General features: G+C 42.1%; 1 protein-coding gene across 2 annotated transcripts; it reads left to right on the plus strand.

Annotated features, from left to right (window-relative positions):
• Positions 1–206: 206 nt before the first annotated feature.
• LOC139558798 (palmitoyltransferase ZDHHC3-like) lies at positions 207–10494 on the plus strand. 2 transcript variants are annotated; one of them, XM_071374232.1, is made up of 7 exons: positions 207–753; positions 4309–4643; positions 5022–5146; positions 6024–6120; positions 6424–6505; positions 6932–7062; positions 7392–10494. In XM_071374232.1, the coding sequence occupies exons 2-7, from the start codon at positions 4338–4340 to the stop codon at positions 7548–7550; spliced, it is 900 nt and encodes a 299-aa protein (XP_071230333.1). In that variant the 5' UTR covers positions 207–753; positions 4309–4337; the 3' UTR covers positions 7551–10494. The 2 variants fall into 2 exon arrangements, with proteins under 2 accessions (XP_071230333.1, XP_071230334.1); XM_071374233.1 differs by having other exon boundaries at positions 410–753; positions 4306–4643.
• Positions 10495–11035: the final 541 nt, after the last annotated feature.

Raw genomic sequence — 11035 nt, forward strand, 5'->3', positions numbered from 1 at the left:
TCATAAAGAAAGTATGTATATTTTCCACGTTTTTTACATTCCTTCTCGCAATTAAATCGAGTTAAGGAGGAAATCAATGCATTTGCAGCCGGATTGGAGAATGTTTGATGTACGAACTGGTCCATATGTATGTACTATATAGACAGCTGCATGCCTTTGCTTTGGACGGTAAGATGAAACGACTCATATCGCCATCTGTCGGTCTTTAAACTATTAGTTACGCTGATATCCTAGGTCAGTTTTTAGTAGATTGGTAGGGAAATATGTTCCTAGATCTGCTTGCAGAGGCAACAAAGATACTGTTAACTAAGGGGCAACCTCAGGTGTTTGGAACGCCAGAGAACCTTGGAGCTCACATAAATCTTGTGCATGGAAGGCAGGCAGGGCACTTCCTGTTGTTTCCTTGCTTGCCAAAGAGCTTTCTAGATTAAGTAATGAGGGAAACGGGCACCCACCCAACCAGGAGGTCTGCACGTATGGGAATTTCCATATGAATAACCGGAACATCGAAACCAAGTGGTTTTGTAGTTTAACGATGGACTCGACACGTTAAGTGTGAATCGTGATTCGTGAGACACATAGAGGGGGTGTACTGCTAACTAACCCCACGCTAGCAAGGATAACTAGTTAGCTAACTATCTACAATCAACTACGACTTGCTGTTGTGAATGGTGTACCCTAGCTAACGTTAGCGTGCCATACAATCAAAAAGAGCATTATTCTCTGAAAATTCTTTCCTCGACCACGAAAGGGGTGAGTTGAAATCATCATGGTTGTTTCTAACGTTACCTAGCTAGCTAACTAAATTAGCAAGCTTATTACTAGCTAAATCAAGCCACCAAATCTGTGAAACAACGCTAATCCTTGGACCTACCTAGACACAAATGCACTAGACTACACAGTTGCCCCCCCCCCCGGCTGTCTCCCACATACACTACAGAATAGTAACCTAGTGTCTGCCTACTACCTAGCTAGCTAGCATTAGATTCTGAATCTGACCGAATCGATATGATTTTCATTAGTATAGCCAGCTAATGAACCATGTTACTTTGCAATTCTAGCTCAATAACGGTGATTGTGACTTGACAGGTCAATTTACAATTTTTATTCCATTTTGGTCATTTTACTATTACTGCCAGTGGAATTTTTTGTTAGGACAATCTCCAAATGAATAGATATGGTTGCAATACCGTCAAAACCAGATCAATGTCGCCATCTGCCGGCCTTTTGCCTAGGATTGCATCTACAACTGCAGGAAATCTTTAGGATTTCTAGTGCGCCAGAGTACTTATCTGCTATGGGAATTCCATACTGAAAACTTTATACAAGGTTCTTGATACAACCATTTTCTGTTTATTGTTAATCGAAATACAACATTTTAACAATTAAACTAAGGACAAGACTGACCATTGTGATCAACACAGCAAAGGCTTACTACATTAAATCTAGACTATTAGATAAGACCCTAGACATGCTTATGTAAGCCAGGGGCTGCCAGCAGAGGTTATAAATGTAAATCACATCAGCCTGTTAATTAACTTCTATTTCATCCTACTGAGCCACATCCCTCCTCCACTCCCATCTTTCACTCCCGTTCTCCTGTGCTCTCTTCCTCTGTGTCTGCCATCATTCCTTGGTTTTATTAATTACTGTTGTAGGCATCCAAGCAGCAGAGCGTCCTGCATTCCCACAAATCATTTATTAAACTGATGCCTCATTCAGCTGTATAGCGCTCATACAGTATAGTGCTCACAATCCAATCTTCCATAATGGTTCATTGGTCCATTGAAGTTGTTAGTGTCATATCTATTAGACATTACGTTTATTAATACTGGAGTCTCAGTTGAATTCTGAGACTTAGGCTAAATGTGTGACTGTTGTCAACTATTGCTGTCTTGAACGGCAAAATAGAATGGCAGTTTTGTGAACGGAGTTCCTGCTGTAAGACAAAGACGATACTGTAGTCAATCAGTTCATTCAGGATAACAGCCTCGTGTCGTTCGGTGGTGGCGTTTATACACTCCCACTTCTAGTCAACCACAAAAGAGCATTGATTTAGCAGATAATAGCTAATCGATGCTTGCCTCAGTGTTTTTCTTGAAAGTACAAATCCCGAAGCAGCTATTGTGAATTCATTATGTAGCAACGTCCTTGGTAACAGATTGTCACTGGATTTATGCAGCAGCAAGAGATGTTTATAGTACCACGTTTCTGTGAGGTTCCTGACTTATTGGGTTTCAATGGAACAGTAGTTATGATGTAGTACAATAGATACTGTTAGTTTTGTTCACTCTATGGGAGCGACACGCTCAGTCATCTCTCAACATTGATTCACCTACGGGTTGTTCTGATACAATATTCCCGAGGAGGTGTGGTGTATGGCCACTATACCACGGCTAAGGGCTGTTCTTAGGCACGACACAACACAGTATATACCACAAACCCTGAGGTGCCTCATTGCTAATATAAACTGCTTACCAAAGTAATTAGAGCAGTAAAAATAAATGTTTTGTCATACACATGGTATACGGTCTGATATACCACGGCTGTCAGCCAATCAGCATTCAGGGCTGGTGGGTGGTTTTTGACAAATTCTTGGGATTCCTCATGTTTTACTCATTGTTCGAAAAACATTTGGTCCAAATTGATGATGGGTATTATATGTATTGAATATTATATGAATCCTATACATTTAAATGGCCAATTTGGGCACAATCAATTATCTTAAATTCTCAGAGATCAAATTATATTTCAACAAAGGCCTTTCAATTGTTGGCAGTTTGACAAAACAAATTATATGCTTTCATGATGAACTAGGCTAACACGGAACATTCCACAGCTGTGCTTATCAAATCCATAGAGGGATCCTTGCATTCTGGCTATTAGTTACGCACGACTTGCGTGATGGGAGTGTTGTAGTGGTGTGTGAGAGGGAGAGAGTGACACACTGACCTGGTGAATTAGCTAGATGCCGTTAGTGATATGCTAACACATCCAGGCTAACAGCAGCAGATCGTAATGCCTGGTGCTGAGTGAGGAAAGTGACGTCCATGGTCAGACTTCCCACCCACTAACCATCAGGAGAGCACTAAAGCCTTTTGTGTGTGTAGGCAGACTGTCCAGAGTCTGGGGCTAGGCACTAACCAGGGTGCTATACTGTAGTGTATGTGGGAGACAGCCAAGGGCATGAGGGAGGGCATGGTGTAGTCTTAGTGCATTTGTGTGTGGTAATGTGTTTAGCACAGGCCGATTGTCACTGGGGCTACACACTCACTGGCCTATATCAGTGCTGCTGTTAGGGATGCCCGAATAGTGTGCTTTTACAAACATGATATAAAAACGGTTTTGGCAGGAATATGTCAGTTGCATCAGGGTTCCCCGTAAGCCGATTTGGCTAAAACTCAATTAAGCTAGTATGGCTAATCATAAAAGTGAGATTACATAGAAAATACCAGTGAATTGGCCACGTGGATGGATGAAATTCTGACCTCTTATTGGCCAGATTTCAGAGGGGGGAGTTTTCCCTAGCCACTGTGCTTCTACATCTGGATTGCTTGCACTTTGGGGTTTTATGCTGGTACCTGTATGAGCACTTTGTGACAAATGCTGATGTAAAAAAAAGAGCTTTATAAAACACATTTGATTGATAAATACATTTGAAAGGCAGTGTGTTTATTTTTGGAATAGTCAGCTGTTTTTAACTTGTAATGCTGTTTCTTAATATTTTTGGAGATATAGGCCATTTTTATTACCCTGACTTCCTGTTTCTAGTGAATGTGGGCCAAAACTGACCGCAGGGACATTTTGACCAGGGTAATTGAATTCAAAGACTTTAGAATACTTCAACAGACCAACAGGAACTTCCTAAACTCTCCCCCGCCGTCTCTTCTCTCACTCCCTTTGTTCGTTATTGTCTGTTTGCACAGACGATTGATTTGCATGTCAAAGTTGATACGTCGCCACAGTTCAGATGAGTTTAGATTAAAAGACAACACATTATCTAGGTGTCTATAGCCTTTTCATTTTTTTACAGTCTACAACACCACGTTCAAACAAATAACAGAAAAGAGACCACATTCCAACAATACTGTCTGCACAGACAGTGAAACATTGACGCCTCACTTTCTTCTCTCTTCCGTATACACCTGTAGTTTCTCACGTCCCCCCTCTATATATTTACACTACAACGACAGCTCATACCAACAACACAGGAAATGCAATGCAACATTGGCACATCAGACATCACTTCATTGACACACCTGTATCTGTAGCCTACCCCTAACCGTCCAAACCCTTCTCTCCCAGCAGCATGCGGCGAGAGCTGCGGCCGCTCTAGAATGAAGAAGAGCCCGGCAAACCGTTGCAGGGACATCGAGAGGCAAGCCGGCTACCTGCAGCCCGAGCACTGCGCCCCTCCCCCAACCCTCCCCCACTCCGACACCATGTGGTTCATCCGCGACTGCTGCGGCATCGTATGCGGCGTCATCACCTGGTGCCTGGTGTTCTACGCCGAGTTCGTGGTGCTCTTCGTCGTGCTGCTGCCCGCCAAGAACCTGCTCTATAGTCTAATCAACGGGGCTCTGTTCAGTACCCTCGCCTTCCTCGCCCTGGCCTCACACGCCCGGGCCATGTGCACAGACCCGGTTAGTCTGGCTGTCTCTGTCTGCCAGTGATTCTGTAGCTTTGTTCCAATTGTCTCTCCTTCCCCCAAAGTGTGCACTTGTTCACGTCCCTTCACTGATTTAAAAGGAAATTACTGGAATTAAAAACATATGGTGGACATTCCCACTAGCCCATGCCTCCACCAATCCAATGCTTTTAGATTTGTGGGCAGTAGTGAACGAGTGCACACTTCAGGAGAAAGGAGATATTATTGAGACTCACCTAGTGAGTGGACTCTCAGGCGAAAATGTCAAATGTAGAGCTTTCAATCTTGAAATAAGTTGTCTTCCCAAGAAAAACTGTGTATTGGTTTCAGATATGATTGAATGCCCCTGTCCTAACCCGTGCCTCTCTCCCAGGGTGCGGTGCCTAAAGGGAACGCGACCAAGGAGTTTATCGAGAGCCTGCAGCTCAAGCCTGGTCAGGTGGTCTACAAATGTCCCAAGTGTTGCAGTATCAAGCCCGACAGAGCTCACCACTGCAGGTTCTGTACAGGACTAGTCTAGAGAGCCCTGTCCCATTCCACTTGTTTTCTTCAAATGTTCTTTCCCGCCAATGTTGTTCAGCCTCAGCCCTGCTGCATTACTTATACCCACTGGTACTTACTAGATGGCTAAGAAGGAGTTCCCCGGACTTTGAAGTGCTTTGAACCTAGTTTCAAGGGACGACAAATGGCTAAAAACAAAGTTGAATTAGGAAAAAGGAGCAACACTTGGTATTTATATTTGATCAAAATAATGTCAATTGATGTGACATACAGGATGGAATCATGATATGTATACTATACACTTGTTCCACCTTCGGAGAATGCCATGGTATCAGAGCACCTCTATTTAAGCATATTGCAGCCTTTGCAGCTCCATAGGGCAGATGATTGATTGATGATGTCTCGGGGCCTAGTTGAGATGTCAGTCTGCTACCCTCAGATAATATTCGTCCTCTGACTCCCCTGTGTGATGGAGAGTACAGTCCAGCTCAGCAGCTTATTCCCATCTCTCGCCTCCATCAATGTCAACATGGCGTTTGTTCCAAATGGAACCCTATTCCCTATATAGTGCACCTCTTTTGGCCAGGGCTCTGGTCAACAGTAGAGCACTACATAGGGAATAGAGTGCCATTTGGGATGGAGACAGTGTGTACCGTGCAACTAGGAGTGGTGTGTCTCTCCCCTCTCTCTCCCTCTGCTGCGTTGGTGTGTGTTTTTGAGTTGACGGATAATTAACTATGCATTCTGGCTGGTCTTCATACACCCAGAAGGAGCAGCGTGTGTAGGTCACGGTTTGGACCATATTTCCAGGCCTCTTCTGTATGTGGCTATACCCTGCTTTCATGTCATCTCCTCGTGTGCGTGCTCCTCGCAGTGTGTGTAAACGCTGTATCAAGAAGATGGACCACCATTGCCCATGGGTAAACAACTGCGTAGGAGAGAAGAACCAGAAATTCTTTGTGCTTTTCACAGTGAGTGTGTAGCCTCGAGCGACTCCCGACACGCTGCGATTTACTCGAACACACATTCACTACACGCCGTCATTCACTCACATGAGATGTTGCTGGTGTCCAAGCATTCACACCTTTTAGTTAACGCTGACTAATTCAACTGTCCATCTCCTCCTACAAACCTGTAAGCTTTCCCTCACATTCACCAATGCATCACATTATTTAAAATCTTGACAAAATAAGAGTTGCATTTTCAAAATAAGAGTACTGCACGGTTAAATAATGTAATGTAATGTTACTACGATATTCTTTGTCTCCCTTCAGATGTACATTGCACTGATATCCCTCCATGCCCTGGTCATGGTTGCCTTTCATTTTATCTTCTGCTTTGAGTCAGACTGGACAAGTGAGTACCATGCTGTTCCGCTATGTATTAGCCAAATCCACTATACTGTTTTTAACTTTGCGTGGTAAGTCTGCAACAGAGAAACACGTTTAATGGATTTGGTGTTGTGGTTTCCATTTTGTAACTATTTATTTCCATTTCTTCAAGTGTCATGTTGTCTTCCTCTCCAGTACCCAGATTGTTCTCCTTTCACATCCTTTGATTGGCTCACTTTGTTAGAGCATGACTTAATTGGTCAATTTACCTGATACATACAAGATTTCAACTTTTGGCTCACCTTTCCTGCCCACTGAGTCCTAAGATAATACTTACCTGATGAGAGGGAATCCAGACCACCTGTCCTCAGCTTCCAGACCATCAGTGCCCTCCAGTTTAAACCTTTCTCTCCCTTCTCTCCTCCTCCCTCCCTCCCTCGGCCCTCCCAAGAGTGCAGTACATTCTCTCCTCCAGCGACCGTCATCCTCCTCATCCTCCTCTGCTTTGAGGGACTCCTCTTTTTCATTTTTACCTCGGTGATGTTTGGGACCCAGGTCCATTCCATCTGTTCCGATGAGACGGTACGTGAACTGAACATACCACCAGCATTCCTTTGCTCCCATTCAGTCCCTCACTCAATGCTCCTCTCTACCTTCTTACCTGTCGCTGTTTAGCAGGGTTGGGGTCAATTTCAATTCAGGAAGTAAACTGGAAGTAGAATTTCAGTTTACTTCCTGAATTTAGATGGAATTGACCCCAACCCTGCTGCTTAGTGCTTAGATTCATATTGCTCGTAGCTTTATTGAGGGTCTTAATAGAACTGTCCCAAAGATGTAAGTAGCCAGGATTATGTTGAGACATCGTTATTGCCCCTGCTGATGTTTTGCATGTTGTTGGATCTTATCTACAGGGCATAGAGCAGTTGAAAAAGGAGGAGAGAAGATGGGCTAAAAGGACAAAGTGGATGAACATGAGGGTGGTGTTTGGCCATCCGTTCTCTATAGCCTGGCTAAGTCCCTTTGCAACACCTGACCACGGGAAGGCAGACTATTACCAGTACGTTGTCTGAGACGGGAAGCCATGCTCCAGCAACCGTGCTACCAGCTTGTCTTTCAGGGTGCGGACGGGCGATAGTCTTCCCTCCGCCTGACTTCACTGAGCATGAACTCTTCTGACACTCTTTTTCTTCTTTTCTGTTTTTGGTCATTTTTCTTTAAAAATCTTTATCTGCTTGTTTTGAATACCTGCCCTTTTTTTTTTTTTTGCCTGGTGCTGATTTGGATATCTGTATTAAGTATAATCTATTTTCCCTTCTGTTTATAATCACTGCCAAGCCCTACAAAACTATGAACTGTATAATGCCTCTCTGCTTTTCTCACGTTTACCATTGAAGAAAGCACTTACTGATGTAACCTGGCCAGAGCCTGTAGCTGAGCTGGCTAAAAATCTGGGCTTTGCCTTTGGGATAGAAACGGAAATGGAAATGCTCTTAAACCCAAAGTATTTCCTGTATTTGGTCATTTCCTGTTTAAGGACTAGGTCTAAACAAAGCAAACGCATGAGCTGAATTCATATTGTTTTCTGTCCGCTGAAAAGCCAATCAGTTCCGAAAGGCAGATTTTGTCTTCCAATGTTGCAGTACCTCTGCCTTTCCGTAATGTAGCCTAAATGGTGTAAGCTATAGCTTTGGTGCCAGTGCCACACTGTACTAACGGCCCACAAGGCTTTGCGGTTTAGAACAGCCAAATCTTTTCCTGCAAGCTGCAGATTCTTTGCCTTATAAGACAATTGCAATTGGGTAAAGAGATTTTTGTAACTCTGTAACCTTAAGTTTAAGTTGAATAGGGTATTTGCTTCCTGTCACGTCTATGTGCAGGACGAGTCCCCTCCAAAATTCATGACAGGATGAAGATGAGGTTGGGAACAACAATGGCTTGAAAGTCCAACTGTGGAACCGGCTGGTGGCAGTGGATGGTTCTGTTGTTCCACTGTGTGGCATGATGTCTTACTGGTTGGTGTATGTGACAACTGTTTCTATAGAAAAATGATCACGATGCCCTCTGAGATTTTTCAATTGGTCACCCAATAACTAGAAAACTGGTCAATGAAATGTACATATTATTTTAAACTTTTTTTAACAGAAGCATGCACCTAAGTGTAATTCCCTGTGTTCACTTAATGGAATTTGTAAATGTCATGTCAAAAAAACTGGTTATCGGCTTGACATTCTGTTTATGAATCTGGCACAGCTAAGCTTTGTGGAGCAAACATTGGTGACGCAATTTAGGCCAGTGGAACATGTGCATTGAAGCCTGAAAGACACTGCCTGGAAGTAGACTTTTTTTTTAAAGTCTCCATTGTGTACAATGCTAGCTAATTCAAATTTAGACACAGACCGGTCTCCTAGATACATAGCAGTCGAAGTAGATTGCCTCGGGGCAGTTAGGCATCGATTGCAAACAATCGAGCCTCATTCAAAGCAGATACTTCAGTGAAAATGCCTTTTTGTCTGTGAGAAAATTAGAACACAATCAATTATGTGCCTTACTTTACTACCTTACCTTACTTACTTCAATTACGAGCCTTACTGTAGAAAGAATATGGGCTGTTGGTGATGAATAGAACGACTATGGCTTGTGTCCCAAATGGCACTCTGTTCCCTATATAGTGCACTACTTTTGGGCACTATATAGTGCTGTAGTGTACTGTGTAGGTAATAGAGTGCCATTTGAGAAGCAGCTTAATTTATGTGGAATATTTTTGCTGCCATATTCTCTGGTTTTACGACCCACACTGTATGAACACACTGGTTATGTATTCATCAAACTAAATTGTTTGCTAATTTTATATTTAGAATACAGAGTGCATTGGCAAGGCATGGATGCCATTTGAAGTGTGTATGGACCACATTTATAGATTTTTATGCTATATTATAAAGAATCAATTAAGATTGAATGTAATGCTACTTTTAGTGACTTGTATTGTGAAAGTCGCCTTTTCTAAGCAGTTTTTTTTAATCGAATGGGTGACTTTAAAGTTTAAGATGCTTCAGTCAAATCTACTACTGTGTCTTTCTGATTTGATGCACATTTATTTAATTTTAAAGTGGTACACTCTACCTACATCTCAATACTGCCATCTCCTGCTCTAACTGATGAACCCTTATTATCTCTATGTAGTGACTATCACATATCTCATCAAATACTGTGATTTAAAGTTGACTATCTTATCAGAATGAATGCTTCGCCAACAAGACTGATTATTTTATATTTCAAATGTGCTTTTGCAGCTCATTCCAGTGTACCTTTCCAACTAATTATCAGCTGATCATGTACAATATCCGTATGCTTCACAGGCATGTATTAATTATTTGTAGATCTGTGTACTGGAGTGGGAAGTTCTTGAATCTGATTCATGTCTGTCTGTGCCAGAGTCTCTTTGAGGAGAGACTGGTGTAATAAGGGTATATGAGGTTCCTTAGGAAGAGGCTGGCTTAAAGCTCATGTTACCCTAGCCCCTTTCATTAAAGGTAGACTCAGCTATATGACATAGATGCACAAAGTAAAACCGCATGGTGGGTCAATTTCTGCAACTAAGATCGTTGGAAGAGCGAGGCTAAACTCCATACTGCTGCGAACCCATGCACAGATACTGTGTGAGAGTGAAGTTTTGCATCTCACTCCTCGCAATATCTGTGGTGCTGCTTGTGGCAATGTCATTTAGCTCAGTCTACCTTTTTTAATTACTATCAATCGGATCAGAAGCGCTAAGACCGAGTCCTACTCATTAACACAGGATATGCTGGGAAGTTGTCAAATCTATCCTATTCTGTTCTGACAAAGGGACTTGTATTCTCTCAAGTCTCTCTCTTTATACACTTTTTAAACACACACTTGCTGTAAATAGATTATTCACAATGTGCATCTCTTTGAAATGTTTATCCAAATGCAAAAGTTTAAGTTACTTTCATATGGAAATTATTTACAATAAATGTATTGTTTTTTTCCCGAAAATGGTCGTCCGTCTGTCAACATTATTTTGTCTTAAAGGGATTGTTCACTCAATGTATTTTAGTAGATAAAGTGAGAGTTTGAGTGAACTATCCCCTTTAAGACTGTATCCAGGTAGACACTATACTGCACCTGTGGAATCGGGAGTGTAGTGTTGCATTCTGAATGACCTTTGTGTTCATAGGCCTATTTTCTCTGTACAGTTTCAATTTATTGTATGCCTTACTTGGTATGCTTATAGCACACTGGCCTTTGTCGGAGTCAATTTATGAGCGAATCTGAGAAGTTTACTGGACTGTAATCTGATATGCTGCCTGGATGTGCATCTCTTTCCATTGATGGTCGTTTAATTTCATTAGTCATTTAGAATAATGAATCATTTATCAACATAAAAGTTCACTTTCCTAGATGAGGTTTATTCAACATTGTGCACCATCAAATTGAAAATATTGACACTTACAAATGTGTTTAAAATAGGTTGTTAGACTAGATATGGTTCATAAAGAGATTTGTCTGCCCAAACACCTGTTTCTCTCTGCATCTG

Source organism: Salvelinus alpinus, chromosome 29 (assembly GCF_045679555.1).
Source record: "Salvelinus alpinus chromosome 29, SLU_Salpinus.1, whole genome shotgun sequence".
Lineage (NCBI taxonomy): Eukaryota > Metazoa > Chordata > Actinopteri > Salmoniformes > Salmonidae > Salvelinus > Salvelinus alpinus.

Bases quoted from the DNA above. Each gene is read 5' to 3' on its own strand.
- LOC139558798 (XM_071374232.1), top strand. From the start codon at position 4,338: ATGAAGAAGAGCCCGGCAAACCGTTGCAGGGACATCGAGAGGCAAGCC. The intron at 4,644-5,021 runs GTTAGTCTGGCT...CCTCTCTCCCAG, and splicing joins GGGCCATGTGCACAGACCCG to GGTGCGGTGCCTAAAGGGAA. The intron at 6,121-6,423 runs GTGAGTGTGTAG...GTCTCCCTTCAG, and splicing joins AATTCTTTGTGCTTTTCACA to ATGTACATTGCACTGATATC.